The sequence below is a fragment of the Jaculus jaculus genome, chromosome 9, assembly GCF_020740685.1.
Source record: "Jaculus jaculus isolate mJacJac1 chromosome 9, mJacJac1.mat.Y.cur, whole genome shotgun sequence".
NCBI classification, from domain to species: Eukaryota; Metazoa; Chordata; class Mammalia; order Rodentia; family Dipodidae; genus Jaculus; species Jaculus jaculus.
In genome coordinates, this window is record NC_059110.1 from 14,440,063 (window position 1) to 14,463,408 (window position 23,346).

Genomic DNA, 23,346 nt, shown 5'->3' on the forward strand with positions numbered 1-23,346 from the left:
CTGACCCATCCCTGCCTGATACCATGTTGGGAGGTACGAAGCACACAGCTCTGTAGTGACTCTCCTGTAAAGCTATTCCTAGAAGAATGCTACTGTAACCTGACCCCAGGGCTCTTTTATAACAACTCACCACATTTAATTGGTAAGTGACACAAAGACAATCTTGAAGAAAGGAACAAGTCTCTACGAAGTCTTGCAAGGAATAAATCAATCTGACCTGTTAATGATTCAGACTTTAATTTCTACCTCTTTTATTTCAAGTATACTATTAAGTATTTAAATGGCTTCAAAGCATAAGCTATAAATCACTGTAATCTTCAATTCAGTTATGGTTTTGAGAAAAAAAAAAAGAAGAAGAAGAAGAGAGAGAGAGAGTCCTAAATATGGGAGCATTGGACCATGCACAATTGTGGTTTTATTTCTACTTAAAATACAAAGTTGAATTCCTTAGGGAGAAAAAAGTGAAACAACTGAACACGAGATGTTTATTCACAGATAAAATGCTTAAAAAAAAACAACAGACAGGAAAGAATTAAGAGGCAATAGTGGGGTGATGCACGCAGAACAACTTCAGATGCAATGACTTTCTAGTCCCATGGCTTCCAAGTACAACATTTTTAAAAATTTCTTAAGAACCAGCTTCAGTTTTCCTGACCCCACATCCCAGAAGCACTCCTCGTCTTTTTCTCTCCTTCAAATTCAAGTCCTCTGGGAAAAGTCCTACTTCCCAGCCAGTGTCATCACTTCCTCAGTAGGGTGGCCTTGAGAGCCTGGCCACACTGGTCACCACCAGCTAACCACCTCCAGATCCCGTGACTCTTTGGTGGCCTTCCATATCCATTCGACTTGCCATACCTCTCACCTGGCCTATTTCAGTGGTGACTTGATGCCAACATAATTCACCACGGGAAAAGTACAAGGCATAAAAGCAGGACTCACTTATTAGAAGTATTGTTATTAATATCATTAAAGAGCTCCATCTTCAAAGGGATGAAAATGAAAGATATTAATACTGTCTGAGTGGCCTCAAGAAAAACTAAGCTTCACTTAGTTGGAGAAGGTATAGCACCATGGGAATAACATAAGGAAACTTATAATCTCTGAAAAGAAAATCATGGGGATACTCCCAAGCGTGGTAAGCATCCATCTTGGGGTGAGAAAGAAGCGAGGTGTTGCAAAGACGCATGTGCAAAGGGAAGATGTCCTTGAGTATCTGTGCTCACGCCATTGACTCCACCTGCTATAGCCAGGAGCCAACAAAGCTGAGCTCAGTACCCCCATGAGACTGTTAGCCTAGAAAACCAGCTTCTTGCTAATAGAGAGTTCTTTGGCCCAGGAGCATCTTAGAGAAGAAGAGGAGAGGAAGGAGATCATATCATATGTTTATCATATCATTATCATATGTTGTTGGTTCACTACTATCAAATATAGCTCTTTCCTTTCAGATTTCAAGTGGATTTCGTCCAACTGCTCTTAAAAATAAACATTCTATTGTTTCTGGGTGCAGCGGAGAGAACAGAATGAACTTCATAGATCTCATGTCACAAGACACTCTGGGTGCCATCCATATGTGGAGTTGTAGCAAAGGGTGGTCACTGGAGGTGAGGGTCAAGCACTGCTTCTGGGATGATGGACGCATGTATGTAGTCCATGCATGCAGCAGGCTTTTCAAATATATGCAGACCTCATGACAAGCAGGTATAAAACTGCTATCAACTGCTATCTGCTCCCCACCCCCAACAACCCAGCTCCTTCCCAGAAGGCTGGCTCTGCAAAGTTAGGGTCAATATCACTGTAAGTCGAGTGTTTGAAATATTTCACCCTGGCTGGCCAGGCCTCCAGGCTTAAAGACCAAGATTCCTGGTGGTGTTAACTGAAAGTCCTTCACCTCCTCTGCTGTGAGTTCTCAGCAACCAAGAGTAATAATATTGACTGGGGCCAGCTACCTAATATCCATTTGATACAATTTCACTGACTAATGAAACAAAAGCTGTACTTAGTCCAAACTTGTTCTCTTGCAAACAGATTATAAAGACATTTTGAAAACAGAGAGTGATGCCTTAGGAGATACCCAAACCCTTTCTCTGCTAAGGGAAGAGAAAACAAAATGCTAATGTAAAAATCAGGTAATCCAGTTATGACAGAGATCCTTAAAGTGATGTTTTATATTACACAAGTAAAAGATGCCTAGTGAACAAACTAAGACATAGAAAAGTGAGAAAAGTCATCTATAATTCTATCATTCAGTTATTATTCATGCCTTCTCGGTAAGCAGATAGATGACAGATGATGCTGATGATGGACATAGGTAGGTAGGTAGGTAGGTAGGTAGATAGATAGATAGATAGATAGATAGATAGATAGATAGATAGATAGATAGATAGATTATATAGATAGATAATAAATTTCTAGGTATATAGACGATAGGTAGCTGATAGACATACACATTTATGTGCATACCTGTGTGTATTCACATATATATACACACACACTTTCTATATGAAAGAAAAGGACTTATCAAAAACACTTGATTCCAAATCTTCTTGTTATTTTATATTCAGAGAAAGTGGCCACCTAAAAACAATAGTCATCATAGGAGACTTCTGACAGCGCTTCTATTTCTAGGAAAAGTAGAGTCAAAGTCAAGGTGTGTGTCTATGATGTCTTCATTACAGCATTGCAGTCAGAGCGCACCCTGGCAGCACAGGGAGCGAGGTCAAAGGAGGCCGTTGGTGGGGTCTACACCCACCTCTCACTTTTGTCTCATGGGTGTAAACCATGTGAACAAAGGTACCAACTTTAAGGCAAAGTAACGGGAGAATAAATCAGTGAAGAACTGAAATCTTCCAAGCACTCTGCCATGTACTATCATTGATAAAAGCTTCCCAGCCCATTTTCTACCATCTCTGAGACCAGTTTTACCATCACGATTTAAAACTTAAAGAGTGTATCTCAGTTTATTGTTTTCTGCCTGCTCGTGTTGTGGGAAAGCTTAATGTCCACTCTTGAAAGCAAAGGTCATTAGGCAATTTTTTTTTTGTTTTTCGAGGTAGGATCTCACTGTAGCCCAGGCTGACCTGGAATTCACTATGGAGTCTCAGGGTGGCCTCGAACTCACAATCCTCCCACCTCTGCCTCCTGAGTGCTGGGATTAAAGGTGTGCGCACCACGCCCAGCCATTAGGCAATTTTTAAAAACACTCTTCATAAAGGTCTCCTAAAATTAAAACTAGGAGAAAAATCAAGAATGTCACAAACATAAAAATTATGGTGTATAAGCTAAGATGACCTAAATAAATCTTTACTTAGGACCAATGACCAATGGTTTTCCTTCGCATCATAATAAAAAATGTCCAATACAATGTAGGTACCTCCATAATTACTGTATGTGACTACAGAGGGGAATGTTCATATTTTATTGATATTGTTCCCATGCCAAACTTAAACAATAAGTTGAAATAGCCTATTTCACACACATGCTGGAAGTGAGGTAACCGTCAGTGTCTGGATACATAAGCAATAATGGGAAAATATACATTTGGAATATGTTAAAATGATGTTACAAACAGTTAAAGCCTATCCTACTTTTTGCATGTGTATGTGAGTGGTATACATGTGCACATGTATGTTCATATATGTGCGGGCACATTTTGGGGGTGTCTTGTACATGCATGTGTGTGTGCATGCTTACTGGAGGATGTATGTACCTGGGTTTGGGCCATGTGAATTTATAATCCAGCCCACTTGCCAGTGCTTGCTTAACTCATTTCTTTCTGCTTTTTCCCATCTGATAGAAAAAGTTGGGATGCCCTTGGCTATCTGCTCTTCCCATATTTTCCCAGCCATGATGAAGCTTCCTCTCAAAACTGCAAGCCAGGGTTGGGCATGGTGGCACACAGTCTTTTAATCCAGGCACTTGGGAGGCAGAGGTAGGAGGATCACTGCGAGTTTGGTGCCACATTGAGACAACATAGTACATTTCAGATCAACCTGGGCTACAGCAAGACTCTACATCAATCAATAGTATCTGTAAGCAAAATAAACCCTTTCCTTCCATAAGCTCCTTATGGTCAGTGTTTTGACCCAGCAGTGAGAAAATAACTGCAAAGGATACACCGTCCCTGTCTCCCCAGTGCTGAGAACCACCGTGCTTACATGAGTGCTAGGAATACGAACTCCCGTTCTCACGCTCGCATGGCAAGTTTGCCCACTGAGTCATCCCATTGGCCTTCTATGCTAGAATATCATCAAATGCTGCACTGTGTGTACAATGCTGGATTGAGGAAGGAATCACTGAAAACAAATGTCAGGTCACAGCAAAATCGACTTTTCTCAGCTAGGTATCAACTTAGACCCCATCCCCCACCCCCTGTAAAGCCTTCTTCATTTATTCCAGAGCACTATTTTTGCTCCCCATTCTGAACTGAAAGCATTTCCTTATGAAATAACTTCCTGCCCCTTTAAATGGATCTCAGCCATCCTGTAGAATTTAACTATTACATAGCTTATTATCACAATCTTGCCATTTGTGTACACACTGAATTCTTCACTGTACCTGGGGTCTTATTGATGATGCATCTTTGCATTTCTCACAGAATGTGTTTGCTTAAGTGAAACATCATTCAATGAATACTTGTTACATGAAACCAACAAGGAAAGTAAGTTCCTGAGATGGGGAGATGGCTCAGCACTTAAATACACTCTCTTTCAAAGCCTGCCAGACATGCTTCAGTTGCCCAGTACATGCATCTGTGATCCCATTATGTCTTTAGCAGTTGGAGGCAGAGTCAGGAGAATCCAAAGATCACAGGCTAGCTAGTCTGATGTTCATTTACAGTCTGATAGTTGGGTGACAGCAGCAAGAGACCCTGTCTCAAAAAGTGGAGGACAGACACCACAAAGCTATTGTCTGCCCTTCGCACGTGTGCCACGGCACAGATAACTAAGTAAATAATAAAAGTTTCTGAGTTCAGTAAGTTAGCTTTCTCTGGTAAAGAGGATATGAAGTCTCCAATGGTGAACAGAGTGCACACACTCTAAAGCTAAAAGAGGGAGAGTTAAAGAAGACACAGCAGACATGGTGAGAGCCAGGCTGGTCTGCGTGGCTTTCAGAGCAAGAACAGTGCTCTGTATGCCAGAAACCAGAAATAAAACAAAACACAGAGAGAGCCATCTTCAAAGTAATTATACCATCACAGCCTTGGCTAGTAGTAGTGGCAAAATATACTAATCATTTTCAAGTGTAATCCTGTCTTGCTAACTCTAAAGTGTCAAAGGAACAAATATTTATGAAGTTTGATTATCTTATACACTATAATTTCTACTCTATGGCTTATAAGGAAAATATTCATAAAATATCATAAAGATATATCATAAAGTGGTTCAGTCAGTCTTTTAAATCATAGCATTTACATTTCAGCCACATAAAAGTAGTATTTATAAATTCAGTCTGCCCACCCACCTATAACTTCATTTCATTCTCACCCACTCATGCTATCCTTCCTAATACATGATTTGAAACTGCCAAATGAATCGGATAAAGATCATGTTCATTTGAATAAAATTTAAAATCCATGTACTTTTTCAAAGAAAATGGCAAGAATAAGTGCCTATTACAGTGAGAAGTTGTTATTTAATAATTAAGCTTTGTTTCTTATTTCTTAGCAACTGAAACATAAAATATTTTGGTTCCTCTAAAGGAATCTGTAAATAGGAAGGGAGTGGTAGGAATACCTTCCCCACTATATTTTCTTTTTATTAAAATAAATCAAATCTGCTCCATTACCCACTTGGTTGCAGAATTAACACAGTAGAACAAAAAGTTTTACAAAGTGAACTGTATATTTGAGAAATTGATTTTTCATTTTTTTAGGCAAGTGAGTCATACTATAGCCTGCACGTATGATACTGAAATAGTATAGTTCATAAATCATCTGCCTATTTATTTAAATATGCTTTACTCTGGATGAGCACTAGAGAAACAGGTCTCCCTCTATAAACAGATACAGAAATATCAACAACAGGTTTCCATGAAGAAGGGAGAAATTGAGAAAGATTAGGCTACAGACCACCCCTGGAAGGTTTTGCAGGAATCGTGTCAGCAGTAATTCCTAGGGCTAGTTAATGCCCTTTGAAAATGTGCCCATTAAAGCCTATCTATAATTTTCATGGGAAATTATTGCCACTCATAAATGGGGCTTTCTAATGGACTGGTTGATGAGCTTAACCACTGTACATGGGCACAAACTACCACTTTGAGGGGAATAGTGAACACCACGACGAGAACAGAACCACTTAGTAGGGAAATTGGAAATTTAATTTCAATCAGATGAACAAAAAGTGAAGAATAATGCTTGAAGTGGTGACATAAAAAAAGAAACCCACCGGCAATTAAAAACATTGGGAACCTTTGCTTACCCCTCAAAGGCATTTGTTGCCATGGTTTTGAAAGACCTAGGAAAGCTTCAGCTGCGTGCACTGGAGCTGCCCAGGAGGAGGCTCTGTGCCCACTTCTTTTGTCAGAGGCATTTCGTCTTAATTGCCTCTAAGATAAAGATGACTTGGCCAAAGGGAAGAAAGAGAAAAGCAGAACCACTGTGTTTGCTTAAGTAGAAAGACTGTCATCAGTGACTTTCAGCATCCTTCTCCAAATGCGTGTGTGTGTGTGTGTGTGTGTGTGTGTGTGTGTGAGAGAGAGAGAGAGAGAGAGAGAGAGAGTGTGTGTGTGTGTGTGTGTGAGCACACATGCCTTTGCTACAGATACTTAAATCAGTCAAGGAGATTCTCACGTGGAGTGACCCTGGAAGATTTTTGACTTCTGTCTTTGCTTTTCTCTGATAAAAAGCCAATAGCCACAGTAGTTAAAGAATCTCGCCGGGCGTGGTGGCGCACGCCTTTAATCCCAGCACTCGGGAGGCAGAGGTAGGAAGATTGCCGTGAGTTCGAGGCTACCCTGAGACTACATAGTGAATTACAGGTCAGCCTGAGCTAGAGTGAGACCCTACCTCGAAAAAAAAAAAAAAACAACCAATCTCACTTGCAAAGCTTGATGGCCTTAGTTCAATTCCTCCCTACCTATGCAAAGGCAGATGCACAAAGTGGTGCATACATTTGCACTAGCAAGACGCCCTGGTATACCCATATCCCCTCTCCCCAATCTTTCCCTCTGTCTTTCTCCCTCCTTCCATCCCTCTCTCCCAGCCTCCCTCCCTCCTAAGCAATAACAACAACAACAAAATTAAAAAAAAAAAAAAAAAAACAGAACCAACAGCCAAATATCTAGGAAACTTATCAGCATCTAAGGGTAATGACTGTCTTTGGAAAAGGTGTCTAATGAATTCTTTCCTGAGTAAATTCCATGATACTTCCTTTGGATACAGACTTAACCCCTCTGCCCTTCAGCCTCAATGGTCCTGCTTCTTTATTACACAATCTGCATGTTACCACAAGATGAAGAGTTAGAAGAAGTGCAAATAGTGGAAATGCTGGGCCCCAGGAGATGGTCATGAATTCCCACCACATAAATAAGCTGCCCCTTCCCCCAAACCTCTTGGTTCTCCATTATAAGAGAAACTGATATTTGTTCCTGCACTTTTCTGTGGGTACAGGGTCATGGGCCACGAGCCCCTGGAGAGTTCTCGTTTAGCCGTTAGGCTAATTCATGGTTTTCCCGTTTAGAGGAGCTTTGAACATGCTTTTGGTAATAAATGTTTCCTACATGGTGTCGGTAAGATCCAGGAAAGTCTTACATTTTTATTAAGGTCAAAAGAACCCTTTGGAATTGTATGATTTGGACAAGTGTTCTCCTCCAGAGGCCCCACCCACCCCACGCCATAGAACGTCTGTCAGCTGAATATCGATCCAATAGTACTGATCCTTCCGCTTCCCTCCATTCTCTTCCTTCTCAGTCCCTCTCCCCACAGGCCTGGCAGTTTAAACTTTATCAATGACTTGATCATATCTGAAGAGGTGAGATGATGGCTTTGGGTTGCCTAAAGCTCAAAACCTGATCCTAACCTTCCATCAGTTTTTTTTCTTCAATTTTGCTCATTGAGTAACTCCACTAATACGAAGCTTTTATTTGACCCTGCCTCTGAAAGGCAAGAACATATATATGCAAATTTATGCAGTCCAATGGAACAATATTCTATAGAGGTGCCAAGAAGAAACTTCTCATTAGCACCCGGAGTTTTTGTGACAGTCATGCCTGACTAACATAAGAGGAATTTTTACATATAATTATGGAAAGGAATTCTCATTCATAAGAAATACAACAGTCATATTTGTAAAGGCACAAATAATCTAGTTTGTATACTCTCTACCACATATGGATTGAAGTATGCCCCCCCAGAAGAAAAGAGATACTGAAGTCCTAGCCTTTAGTATCCCAGAATGTCACTTATAAGTCAGATGCAGTGGCTTTAAAACATCTAGAAAGAAAGGTAAGAACTGTGTAAATCTTCGCACAGCCATCTAAGGATTATTCCTCCAGCTGTGGAGATCATTAGAGGATTATGTACAGAGAACTGACAAGATCAAATGATTTACTTTAAGAACATTACTGAGCTGGAAGTGGACAGAATGGCTTTCAAAAAAGAAAAGCAGATGAGATAGATAGTTTTAGGTATGTCCAGCCGTAGCCCATGGGCCACGTGTATCCTGGTGCAGTGGTTTCATTCTGGTGTCCCTCATAAACTTAGGTGTTCTGAATGCTAAGTTCCCAGCTGATGGAGATTTGGGAATTAACGCCTCCAGTAGGCAGTGTATTGTTGGGGCAGGCTTATGGGTATCATAGCCAGTGTCCCCATGCCAGTGTTTGGTACACTCTCCTATTGCTGTTGTCCACCTTATGTAGGCAAGGGGGTTAATGTCCACCCTCTGTTCATGCCGTTGTTTCCCTCTGCCATCATGGAGCTTCCCCTCGAGTCTGTAAGCCAAAATGAACTCTTTGCCCCACAAGCTGCTCTTGGTCAGGTGATTTCTGCCAGCAATGCAAACTGACTGCACCATCTGGGCTATCTATGAATGTAGTATGTGTCCATGAGAACGTCATACTGCACTGTGTAAAGGCTGGACATGTCTGCTTGATGAAAGAGAAGACAAGACAACTGAATGGCTGTGATTATCTTGGTTGAAGGTAATAGGAGCCAACTCTGAATAAGAAGTGAATAGGTGTGCTTATAAAAAGTAGAGTCACCAGCGCTATGCAAGAGTTCTGATGGGAACCATCGGGAGCAAGGACCACGGAGGACTACACTGGCTGTAACAAACTCCAAGGTTTGAAGTGCAAAGGGGGCGAGGGGGGGGCAGGGAGAGGAGGACTGCTTGGCAGCAAAAGAAATAACAAGAAGTCACTGAGAAGTCAGAATGGGACAAGAGCCAGACTTGGAAGAGATTAGCCTAAATGTGATACTTCAGGGCTTAAGTATATATATTAGTTTCCTAATGCCTGCCATAACAAAGTGCCACTCATTTGAGTGCCTTCAAATTATGTTAATGCGCTGTCTCATAGTGCTTCAGGTTAAAAGTGTGAAGTAAGGGTGTTGGCAGCAGCGTGCCAGTTCTATTTACCTCTGCTAAGCTACTAGTGTACTGGCTGGGAAGCTTTTCCTGGCCCTTGCTTTGTAGATACCTCACTCCAGTTTCACCTTTTATTATTACACGTGACCACGTACAAACTTCTCTCTTCTTATGAGGATATCAACCATATTGGGTTAAGGGTCCCCTGTGCTTCAAGATGACCTCATTTTTAACAAATCGTAACTGAAATGACCTTTTGTTGTTGTTGTTGTTTTATTTCAAATGAGCCACATTCTGGGGTACTAAAGGACTTCGGCTTCTCTTTTTGGAGAAGGACAATTCAATCCATATCAGACATGACTGTGATTCTCTTGGAAAGTGGCTGGAGGAAAGGATGCGCACTGGGGAGAAGCAGTGACTTCTGGCGGCAGAGTGGTCACTTACACAGAGCTCAGGAAGGAAACGGGGACAGAGGACAGGGGCCCTGTGGGCTTTCAAACCAACTTATTCAATGTCTTGGTTTATGTCATGGCCCATGTCTGGAATTCACTTCCAAAATTCTGAGAAATCTTCCATTTCTTTCCAGGTTTCTATCGAATCAACAACAGTGGGGTTTTCTCTTGCATGTATATGTATGTGCACATGTGTGCTTGTATGTTTGTGCATGTGCACATGTGAGCAGTGAGCATATATCAATCCAGTGTCTTACTCAATTGTGCTCCACCTTGTTCTTGGAGGCCAAGTGTCTCACTGAACCTAGAGCTCACTGATTTGGCTGGAACCCAGGGAATCTCTCTTCCTTGTTCTTAGTACTGGGTAATTAGTATGTGCCACCATGTTTAGTATTTACCTAGGTCCTGGATCCTCATGTTTCTCTGGAAAGCACTTGTCCCATTGACCCACCTTCCCAGTCCCCTCAGTGGATTTTAATCCATCCCTTTGATTCCTGACCCTATTCTATACTATTAAGCACACATGCTCCCGACACTACTGAACAAGAGCCACAAACAAGGCTGACCAGAGATCTGCTCCTACTGAGTTACATACAAGAGAATATGACAATATGGGGAGATTCACCATGATGCAAACAAATAGTGATCAAACCAAGGAATAAAATGTTGACATCATAAAAGTGTAAGGGCTTTAAATAAAAATAATCTAGACAGTAAAGGAAACAAAGTACAGACACAGCCTAGAGAAAATGAGACAATATTGGCCAACTCTACACCTAACATGGAGTTAATAACCAAAATATACAGTGAACTCAACCAGCAACATAAATGAACAGACTCTATGGCTTGCCATCAAGTTGACCTCTAAACATCTATGTTTATGACATAGCCGAGCTCTGCTCTCACCTTTGGTCAGAGAAACTTCTTTTTTAAAGTATATTTTGTTTATTTTTATTTATTAATTTGAAAGTCACAGAGAAAGAGGCAGGTAGAGAGAAAGAATGGGTGCACCAGGGCCTCCAGCCACTGCAAATGAACTCCAGATGCGTGCGCCCCCTTGTGCATCTGGCTAACATGGGTCCGGGGGAATGGAGCCTCAAACCAGGGTCCTTAGGCTTCACAGGCAAGCACTTAACTGCTAAGCCATCTCTCCAGCCCAGAGAAACCTCTTTTTACAGTTGGTACTGACTACTGAGGAGACTCAAAACTCATCAGAGAGCTAAAAATAACTATTGAGCACCCTGCACTAAATCAGATATCACCACACGCCTAGGGAACATTAAAGAAGAGATGATGGAAAAAAAGGTAAGAGGCAAAGGACATGGAGGGATGCTGTGGAATGCTGTCATTGGGATATGACAAGACCATGTGTCCATGACCTCACAGTGACTGCTATGCCCTGCACAAGACCTGAAACCTATCGGGCCCATCAACATTCCATCATGGATGATGAATAATGCACAAGGCCTCCATTCCTCCAAGATGGGTTATTGGCAGTTGCTTGGGAGACATTTTGTTCAGTCGTGTAGCTGCGGATAACTTGCATGGGCTCAGGTAAATAACCCCCTTGCCCATTCTCGTGCAAGCAACCCTAATTAAGCTTAAACACACACACACACATTAAAGCAGAAAAGGGACTAAGTTAGAAAGTTCACTGGGAGGGGACAAGAGAAGGTAATGGGAGGGGATTATGACCAGAACACATTACACCATGTACAAACATTATCAATAAGTAAAATTTAAAAAGAAAAGAATTTTGATCGTAATGACACTGAGGTTAAAGGTTAAGATCATAGGTTATGATCATAGGTCATCTAAAAGGCATCTCCTGCTGCTGCATTGGAACAGGACCAGACAGGACCCCACGTGGAAATGTAGACGACCAAGATTTAATACTTTGTGTGCATCTACTGACAGGATTACAAACACATCTCTGAAAACACCCCAGGGATAAAATAGTTACATGAAGCCAAACAAGTGCTTTCAAGTCAAACACTTTTCCTTGAGAATAGTCTGATGTATACTCATTTCTGGCCTTTCTGCTTCCACCTCTTTCTCTAGTCCTTTCTTTTCAGGATTTTCATCAATCCAGGAAGGACACTAACATGAAAAGAGATGTGAAAATGAGACTACCTTGTGTGAGAAAAGGTGACTCCATAATATTAAAATAACAGAACTCTACAAAATGGATAGAGCCAACTAAATAAGCCTGACATTCCTCAGAAAAAAATAATAATAATAATTTCTGTTTCCCCTCAGTAGCTGTTGCAGGAGCTATCCAGGGTGCTAGATTGCCTCCGCCTGAAGCATTCTAAGGCCCAGGTGGATCATGCTCTTGGTTAGTCTTCTTGGGCCTGAGGCTCTCACTGCAATTAAACTTTAACTAGATTCCCTCCCGACACCATGTCTTCCTCCCTGTGACCCAGCCTTCACCATATGTGTCTGGTCTAATGTTGAACTGTTTCTACTTATAATCTGGTAGAATAAGAAGGGAGAGCATAGTCTAATGGTGTATACACAGGCTAGGAACCCAGTGTGCTTTGTGGCCTTCTGAGATTACAGTGTAAGAGAAGCCATGATCTCAGAAGGACACCGTTTCCTTACAATAATACTCACAGATAATTCTTGACTGCTGAAGCTATAACCAGGTGGACTTATGTAACTCAGCCTATAGTCTCTGTCTTAAGGCATAATTCTGGACCTGCCATTATTAATAAATTCACAGAATGTACTTAGGTGAATTAGTAATTTCACATAATATTCATGCCTATGACTTAAACAGGATCCTTGACTTTGCTTTTAAAGAAATATATTCAACTGGAGGCCATTACTCAGTTTCTTAAAGAATCAGATATGTACTCTGAGCAGTGGATGAAACCGCATATGCTTTCAAGTCAAACACTTTTCCTCTTCAACCAAAACACTTAGAGCATGAGAATAATCTGATGTGTACTTACTCCTAGCTCTCTTCTTAAGAAACAAGGAAAACAAGGAGAGTTTCCGCATTTTTAGGACTTTTTACCCACGAGTCAGACCCTTCACTCTCCTCAAATGTGTTTGAGGGTCACTGTGATTTCTAAAAAGCCACAGAAGTTCAGCAAAATTTTATAGACCCAAAATTATCAAGATTCTGGTGAGAAAATAGGATAAGGAACCCTTACACTTACCCTGGCACATCCCTTTGTATTAGCCATAAGTAAATAAAACATATGGAAATTCTATTAAAATCCAGAAAGGAATCAATTATACTGTTTTGATGCAGTCTAAGATTAAATACATAAACCCAGGAATGCTGTTTGTTTAACATGATAGTAAGTTATATTTTTGACCATTATTCATAGAACACACACAGATCTTATTCATATGTTTCCCCACATGGCTAAACACTCACCCCTTCCTCCACCTTCTTCTCTTGACTCATTCTTCACACTTCATTTTAATCACCAAATCTTGCCTTAGAGCCTTACTCACTCCTCTGCAGGACAGAGTGAAGTTTAGGATCCTATAATTAATAGTTTGCCTTCATCCTTACCTCAACACTTGTCACAACATAATTCCATTACTGGCTTGTTAATTAATTTCTAGCTCTATAAACTCAATGTAATATTATTTGGACACATAACTACTCCCACTTATTTGCATATTGGCTATGATGTTCTTCAGGCTACAATTACAAAGTTGAATGGCTACAACAAAGACACATAAAGGCTAAAAATAGTCATTATTTAACATTTGTTTCCATATGAGATCATCAATCCAAAATTATCAGGCCATCCTCTTAAAAAGAAGCCAAAATGCTATATTAAAAAAAATCATCCCCGGGCTGGAGAGATGGCCTAGCGGTTAAGCGCTTGCCTGTGAAGCCTAAGGACCCCGGTTTGAGGCTCGGTTCCCCAGGTCCCACGTTAGCCAGATGCACAAGGGGGCGCACGCGTCTGGAGTTCGTTTGCAGTGGCTAGAAGCCCTGGCGTGCCCATTCTCTCTCTCTCTCTCTACCTCTCTCCCTCTCTCTCTCTGTGTCACTCTCAATAAATAAAAATGAACAACAACAAAAAAAATTTTTAAAAAAAATCATCTGTTTACTATAAAAACGAAACTCTTTGGTTCTTTGTGGGTTTCATTTGTGCTGGAACAGTTAGAAACCTCTGGTTAAATGGCCTTTGCTAAACCAAGGATTTAATTATGGGCACATAATGGTATGGAATATGGAGATTTTTATCCAAGCCATGTGGCACTGGTGAAATACTTAAGCAGTATAAAATGAGGGAAGATTAAAGTTAAAGCTAGATTGGTTTTTTTAAAAAAAAAAGTTATTACTTTTGACCTTTGAATTAAAACTTTGCTGGTCATCCCCCTAATTCATTTTATTAATGAAGGAATTTTTTCACTACCAGTAGAAAACAAGATATATATTCTTCACTATGAAAGGGCAACTAGAAATAGTTTAAGTATCTTAACTTGGAATAATGCTATATTGACAAAACACCTGTTTGTATAAGTTTATATTTTCTTCATTGATTTTTCTGTAACAGTATTCTTGGTGAAAAATCTTGATAATATATATTATATAAAATCAACATATCATCACAAATTAAGATGTTTTTCATAAAAAACTGGAAGGACTTATTCTGACCTAAGAAATAAAGTTCATTTTCCTGAATTAAGATATAAGCTAATAAAATTAATGGTGTATAATGCATGAACACCAAGATTTACTACTGAGAATATCATTATTTCTTTATAAAAACACAGACAAAAAGTGTCCAAGTCTTATAGCAGAGTTCTCAAAGATGTCAAAAGCAGTAAGTGTCAAAGAAAATGCTCTTTACATGGACCACATTGACCTCACAGGCTACTCTATTAAGATATGAACCACTTTAAAAAAAAAATGTCTTGGCAAAAGGAGGAAAAACAAATAGTTGGTACCTGGTAGGAATATGACCAACATGCGAAATGATCATGTACTGAAGTTCATGATTAATTGTATAAAAAGGACTAGAGAGATGGCTTAATGAATGGTTAAGGTGCTTGCCTGTGAAGTCTAAGGACCCAGGTCCAATTCTCCAGGTTCGATTCTCCAGGTCCCAAGTAAGCCAGATGCACATGGTGGTGCCTGCATCTGGAGTTCCTTTGCAGTGGCTAGAGGCCCTGGCACCCTCATTCTCTCTCTCTCTCTCTGTCTCTCTCACTGTCTCTCTCTCTCTCTCTCTGTCTGTCTGTCTCTACTAAATAAATAAAAATAAATCTTTAAAAGAATAAATAAAAACAATAAAAAATAAATATAAATAGTAGGTAACATTCCCTAGTTTTAACCCATATCAGGGCAGTGACAAACCACAGCAGAAAGTTCCTGAAAATCACTTCTTTGGTTGGCGTGTATGAATCTAGCAGAATCATGTTTTAAACATTGTCCTTAAATCCATATTTCTATAGAACAAATCACATGAAAATTCTCACAGAAGTACTCTTAGTATTTACATCCCAAGCTTTAATTAAGCTGAAAAGGTAAAATACTACTGAAGGAGAAAATACCCTATTATTAAGAGAAGAAGTAATTCAGTAGACCTAAAGTACCGCCAGACAGAGGATCTCTAGCATAGATACCTTAGGAAGGAAAATGATGTTTCCTGAGGGTAGTCTATGTAATACAACAGTAACAACATTCTTGGTGTAGAAATGAAATGTAGCTGACAGAATATGGGAAAAGTTGCAGCTAGTGAACAGTATGTATACACTAAAAAAAAAAAAAAAGACGAGGGATGAGAAAGATGGCCTTCAGATTAAAGGCACTTGCTTGCAAACCCTGCCAGCCCAGGTCTGACCCCCCAGTTCCCACACAATGACAGGTGCACAAAGTGGTACATGCTTCTGCAGTTCATTTGCAATGGAAAGAGACTCTAGTGTGCCTTCTTTCTGTGTCTCTTTTTCTCTTCTTTCTTCCGCTCTCTCTCTCTCCTTTCATAAATAAATAAAAATATATTTAGAATGTTTTATAATGTTTTAAAAGGTTGAGGCAGTCATGAAGATGAAATGTTACAGTTGGGTACTTAATAACTACTGGGTACAGATGCTACATCCCCACGACAAGTCATCAGATACTGAGTCTGCCCATGCCTGCAAAAGATCACGCCATGCATTCAGACAACAAAGAGATGTAAGAGAGGCAGGGAAAACCCAAGTCCAGACTGCTCTAGAGTTCAGATGTGCACAGGATATGTATCTGGACGAAGCCAGAGATAATTACGTGAAGACACTATCATACCACGTCACTCAAACGGGGATGCCTACAGACCAGGAGTGTCCTGACACCCGTGAATCAGACCAGAGACAATTCTCCCTCTCCCTCAGAGACCTGGGTACTGAAATTCCTCTGGTGGAGTTACTCCTCAGGGCTGTCTGGATCTAGCCAAGGGACAGCAGAATTACTCCACCAAAGCTGCCCTCACATATCAACCCCCTGCCTCAAGTCTATCCCTCTTCCATATGTCCATCAAAGTCAACAGTGGGCCAATTGGGTATATTGTTTTAGGCAAATGGCTGACCCGGCCTTTCCTCCTCAGTCTCTTTGGCTGTTAGCATCAAAAACTGAATAAGCTGTTTGTGACACACTATTACCTTGAATGCTTCTCTTGAAGAAGGCCTTGCAGCCCTCGCACGACCAGACCCCATAGTGGTAGCCGGAAGCATAGTCATTGCACACTGCACAGTAACGGGTCTCCTTGGCAGACTCCAAGGCCATGCTACTCTTGTCGCCGCTACTGGTCAGTCTCTCTCGGCCACTCTGGCGTCGGTTATCTGAATTTGGCCTGGGGGAGAAAAATAGAAATAAAGGAAAAAAAGGAGTCCATTAGTGTTAAAAAAACACAAACCCTGCACTCACTTATAAAGAACGAGAGGCTTGGCAGATGCAGCCCATGTACTTTACTCTGACATTTTGAAATAATGAATCATAATATAAGGCAATCTTTGGTTACATCTCGCCAACTATTGCAGCAAAAGGTGTTTGCCTGTCCGATTAACCTTGAAAGAAAATTGTTTATTGCAAAGTGTCTTAAGAAACTGTCTATCCCAGAATATATTACCCACAAAATGACAAAATGAAGTTAGCAGACTTCTTCATTTGCTCCGAAGTTCACAGCTAATTCAAAACCAAGAGGCTGATGTTCATTCCAATTCTAGACCACACGAAGAGTCTTTAGGAAAGAGAGACAACGCTTAAAACAGCTGGTGCATTTGGAATGCAGAGTAACCCGTGAGCCTTGTGGAACACGTGCAGAGAAAAGCTTAATGATTCAAATGCTTCTGTGATGGTTACCAGGTAACCCCGGGTACCAGTTTTTATAACTTGACCCTATAATTTAAGGATACAATGCCTCAATATTTAATAGTCCTCTTTAAAACATGTAGAACGTGAAGAGCTGAGGAGCACAGATGGTTACCCCAACCTTTAAAGCTCTCATGGAAGAAACATATCCCAGAAACCAAGCTGAAAATGCACAATAAGAAGCTTTCAAGGGGAACCAAGAAAATGGTGGAGTTAAAAAGTGTTCAGAACACTTCGAGGAGAATGCCAAATGGGGCAGAGAGGTTCAATAAATTCAGAAATGTTAAAGTGGATTTGACCGAGATAGTGCCTAGCAAGGAGTTTTGGAGAAGAGCAGAGGTGCACATCAAAACTCCGAGGGCAAAAGAGTAATGAATGAAGGGAAATCTTAGGAGTTTATATGAGTTTATATGAGGATAGCGTAAGGAGGCAGCTAAGTATAATAAAACCACCTGCCCCACTCCAGGAACTTTAGCACGGAAGACACTAGCAAAGGTCTTATGCAGATGGGAAGGAATGGCCTGGCAGAGAGGAAGCAGATGGATGCACAAGCAAGAGAGAAAGAAAAGAAAGTCAGGAAGGAAACTACAACCGTTGGGAGTAAAGACATGGTTGCAAAGAACAGCCTCAGTGAAGATAGCTTGGAAAACTCTGAAAGAAACGAGAGAAAGAAGGACCTTATCATAAACATGTGTTACATCGAGCCAAGAAACCCAAGCACATTCAATCAAATCAAGATAGAGTAAGAGACCTGGGTAGACGTGGAAAAAGTCCAGCAGAGTGCCTGGCATATAACTTTTACTTCTATTTGAATAAATAGAGAGTATTTCCAGGGGATTAGGAAAGAGAGTTTGACAGGTATCAGAAGGAATAAGTTAGAGGGACAAAGCTCTCAGGAGATTATTCAAAGCAAACCTAAAATGAGATTAAGTTAATTAAGAAGGTTGGAGAGGGGGCTGGAGAGATGGCTTAGCGGTTAAGCACTTGCCTGTGAAGCCTAAGGACCCCAGTTCGAGACTCGATTCCCCAGGACCCACGTTAGCCAGATGCACAAGGGGGCGCACACATCTGGAGTTCATTTGCAGTGGCTGGAGGCCCTGGCATGCCCATTCTCTCTCTCTCTCTCTCTCTCTCTCTCTCTCTCTCTTGCTCTCAAATAAATAAAAACAAAGAAAAAAAAGAAGGTTGGAGAGATGGCTCTGTGGTGGTTAAAGGCGCTTGTTTGCAAAGCCTGATATCCTACATTCAATCTCCCAGTACCCATGTAAAGCCAGATACACGAAGTAGTGCATATGTCTGGAGTTCATTTGCAATGGCAGGAGACCCTGGCACATTCCCATTTTCTCTCTCTCCCTCATAAATAAATAAATTAGTTGAGGACAGAGCTCCCAAGGTTGATTGGTTGAGAAAGCTCCTGTTTCCTCATCCCTCACCCAGACAATCAGGCCACACATTCTCACTGGTCCTCCCCTCTCAGCCCTTGCTTTTCTTGTAGCTCAAATTTTGTAACCTTTCCCTGCCCTTCTCACTCACTAATATTGTACAGGACATTGTGGTGATGGCTCACTAACTACATGGGCCATGAAACTCACAAAATATTGGCTTCTTGGGTTGAGTACATCAGAGTTGGCCAACTTTTTCCACTCTAAATAACTTAGCTTGGAGCTTGGCAGTCTCAAATAGGATTTCTTTATTTTTTTTAATGATCCTTGGAGAGCACAGGCCCACAGTTTGCAATTCTTGTTCAGATCCTATTACCAATCTCTTTCCGTTTCATCACTATGCTGTCGAACTCTCCTATGCACCCCAGCTCTTTTTTACTGTTTGTTTACTAATGTCTCATGCATGGTTTGAGTTAGTAGGAAGTATTCCTAAATATTTAACTATAGAAGCTCAGTGCCTTGAGGGTGGAAGTGGATAGCTAGCAAGTATGAAATGAATAGATTTAGTTTCATACACACCTTATAAATCGTTGCAGCCCTACTACCTAGTTTACAGCCCAGCACACAGTAGGCATTTGATGCAAGTTTGTTGAATAAATACATGCATGCATGCGTGCATGAATCAATCAATCAATCAATTGTACACATAGGCAACATTTCCAAGGTGTCAAATAACCTCCTAACTACCCCTACATAATAAAATACAGTTAACACCTGAACAGTATGGATTTGAAATGTGCAAGTTTGCCTGTAGTCAGAAATTGCTTGTCAAGTAGAAATATGGGGGAAAGTTAAGAAAAAGTTACATGATAAGAGCACAAAACACATGCAGATAGCAATTCATTTCATCCTTCACTTCCATAAGATATTGATGAATCTGTTGGAAAAAGTTAAAATATATCAAAAGTTAAGCATACAAATACAGACCATGTATGGCAGCATTTGCAGTCAAGAGGAATGTCAACAAGAATAAAACTACACCACGAAATCATAATCGCAGAAACTGTAGCACATACTGTACCAGGTCATAGTTCCCCTTCCTGCCCACCCCCACACCACACCCACTGGTATTGCTGCTGAGTTCAGGGTGAGAGCAACTGCAAAAAAATGCTTGTTGACACAGCCAGTAACTTATGCCCTGCAGGAAAAGATCTCTGACAGTTCTGGAGTCTTTCTCACCATATATTATACCCACGACATATGAAATAAATGTTCTGATACACTGTCACCAGGAAGGTTTCCAGCCAATGACAAGCTCTTGATAGTTAGCTCAGTTGAAAGTTATTCAAGGACTTTGATGGCAGTGGAAATACACGGAGACCCCCTACAGAGGCCTGAGGAGCGACAGACACCCACCACTGACCCAGAGCAGATCACATCCTGCCTGGTCACCATGGCCACAACCAGCATCACCCCTTTCAACAAGCCAGGAACCATGGACAGCGGCACAGAAATGACCTCACAGCCCCCACAGGAGGGGACAAGGAAGTCATGGAAATCGATCTTTTGGAATTTTGGAATAGTTTGGTGTAAGAAACAGGTAATATATATATATATATATATATGTATTTATTTTATTATATGATATATATTATATTATATTAATTTATTATATATATAATATGTGTATTTATATATAATATATTTATATAATATTATATATTTACTTCTTTTTTAAGTTTTTATAGTATCTGTTTTTGTCAGCAGGAACAACATGAAAGATGTTTTGTGTGCTGATCTCCCCCATCGCCCCACTAAAGAAAAAAAAAATCCAAGAACCCAGAAAGTACCTTTGCAGAGCCGAGACAGAGGGACCGGAATGGACTGCAGGAGGGAAGGGCTTGGAGCTCAGCATCAGGGCCCAGTGGAGTTCTGGTTCAAGGCTGCAAGTATGCAGCTGAGCAGAACCACGACAGATGCCGTCCTTGTCCTAGGGGTCCTCCGTGCAATTACCAGCAGAGCTGCCAAGATATGGAGAGTGGGGACAGGAAGGAGGGCTCAGAGAGCCCTAGCAAGGCCAGGACCAGCACCACCACCCTACTATGAACCAAAGTGCCCACGGTCTGGTTCATGGTATCCCAGACCTTCCTGTGCAATGAGGAGAAATGGTGGGTAAAGACAACCAGGATGCAGGAGCACTAGGCAGCCAGAGACCATGATTCCGTAGGTACGCTTCTCGCTGACCCAGCACTTCCTCAAGAGGGCAGCGAGGGAAGTGATGTAAGCATCAAGGTGAGACACCCCCACTCACACACACAAGGCAGCAGCTCCTCAGTGTGGTACCGCTTAGTCATCAAAACTTTTGTAAAGCATGACATGGCAAGTAAATTAAAGCAGCCCAACCAACAGCTCAGAATCCATCCACTCCCGAGACTGCCCAGGGCCAAGGTGAGAACACATCTAGTCTCCCAAGAGAAAGGAATGTGTATAAAATGCCAGCTCCAGCCCTAAGTGATGGACGAAAGACCATGACTGAAGTCTTTCAGGACTGGCTTTCGGTCTGCTGACCAGAAAATAGAACCATCCTCCTTACCAGTGCAGCACAGTACTTGTAATTGTCTTCACCTGAGAACATTTCTTTGGGGGTAATAACAAATGTTTTCAGCCTGTTTTTTTAATTTTTTAAATATTTTATTTATTTATTTATTTATTTGAGAGAGAGTAAACGGAGATGAAGAGGCAGATAGAAAGAGAGAATGGGCATGCCAGGGCCTCTAACCATTGCAAAAGAACTCCAGACACATGCGCCCCTTTGTGCATCTGGCTTACGTGGGTCCTGAGGAATCAAACAGGAGTTCTTAGGCTTCACAGGCAAATGCCTTAACTGCTGAGCCATTTCCCCAGTCCTAGCCTAGATTTTCTTGATCCACTTTCATAGATTTTGATATTGTTCATATCAGGTCAAGCTGAGAGTTTTAAAAAATATTTTATTTGTTTATTTGCAAGCAGAGAGACAGTGTGTGTGGGCAGGCCAGGGCCTCTAGATATTGTAAACAAACTCCAGATGCATGTGGCACTTTGTACACCTGCTTGTCATGGGTACTGGGGAATCAATGCCCGGTTGTTAAGCTTTGTAAGCAAGCACCTTAATGGATGAGATATCTGTCCAGTCCCAGGTTGATATTTTTTAAAACTTCATTTTAATGTTTAATAACAATTTACATTTTGTTTGTTTAAAACAAACTGCAAGTGCCTAGTAATAAAGATCTTTAGTTGTTAAGGAAGGAAAGAGGAAGAGAGAGGGAAGAAAGAGAATGAAGGAAAGGGAAGGAGGGAGAAAGGGGAGGAAGGAGGATTTCTGACGAGGTAAAGGGTTTGACTCTAACTCCCACATTGTTCAAGGATCAACTGCTTCCACCCATCCAAAAGCTAAGCTTTTCATCAGTAATATTTGAAGCCTATAATAGAGATTTCCCTGTTTTGCTGTAGCCTACCTACCTGATGTTTCCACCAATGCATTCAAAAAGTAACAAGATTTAGACTCTGTTCTTTTACTATAGAACTTTCATCAGACTGTTCCCATGTTGTAATATGTAATTTGGGATAACCCAAATCTATGTCCCCATGCCATGGTCATTCATATTTGGCTCCAGAGCCGGGCATGGTGGCACACGCCTTTAATCCCAGAACTCGGGAGGCAGAGGTAGGACTGCTGTGAGTTTGAGGCCAGCCTCCAGAATAAGCTATCTCTTATTCCTTTTGAGGTGAGAGCTGTAGGTTTTTTTTTTCATTAACATTCATAAATAGAAATACTTGGTCATATTGTAATTGTAGTATTTTAAGTAGTAATCATGAAAGTTTCTATTTTGGCTACACCATTTTACATTTCTACCAAAGTACAAATATTATTTTCTGGGTTTTTAAGTTGGGTTTTTGATGTTGACAGTGATGGTTTTGGTGGTAGTGCTTTTTGGTGATCACAGCCATTCTAACAGCTGTGAGAGGAATACTGAATGATTTTTTTTGAATGATTATTTTTAAGGTCTCCTTTTGCATGAATTCCTCTCCTAGCAGCCACTCTTAATGCTCACAGACTTAAAATAGCTTATTTTCATATCTGAACCATCTAGCAGCTTGCCTGTGTGTTTCTGCTGTTCTAAGCTATGTTATTCCTTCAGCTGACTTATTTCCATCTCTCCAGTCTGACTTGTCTTCCTTAACCCAAGTGCTAGGAGCATAAATAGCTCTTCAGCTGGGAATAGAGACCTAACAAATACTGATAGCAAATTACCAATAACTGAATCAATGAAGTGATCAGTTTCATAATATAAATGGAATATATAAAAATTTGTTTTAGTGTATTCAAAACAGATAAAACAAAAGCACATTTTTCCTAGAACTAGTAGGTATACATATTATTATCAAAAAAATGATATTCACCTAAACTTTAGCTTTGAGTCTGAATTATGGAAACTTGACTGTAAACATAGAGCATGAAAGTAGAAAGCATCCCAAAGAAGAGAGGAAAGTTACCCAGGCCACATTTACTGCCCATAATGCAACTTTTTAGACAAAAAAAAAAAATACATATGACCTCGTGAATTGTAGGGCCCAGTTGTAACCCTGCTCTTGGAAGAATCTCAAATTCAACCAGCTAAGGCTAAAAGGCA

General features: G+C 40.8%; 1 protein-coding gene across 1 annotated transcript in view; it reads right to left on the reverse strand.

The window, feature by feature from the left end:
- Nucleotides 1–23,346, reverse strand: part of Esr1 (estrogen receptor 1) — a 266,953-nt gene that overhangs the window by 208,246 nt on the left and 35,361 nt on the right. Inside the window, exon 3 of the mRNA XM_012951315.2 lies at nt 16,586–16,776. Coding sequence (XP_012806769.2) covers nt 16,586–16,776 — 191 coding nt within the window. The remainder of the gene's footprint in view (nt 1–16,585; nt 16,777–23,346) is intronic.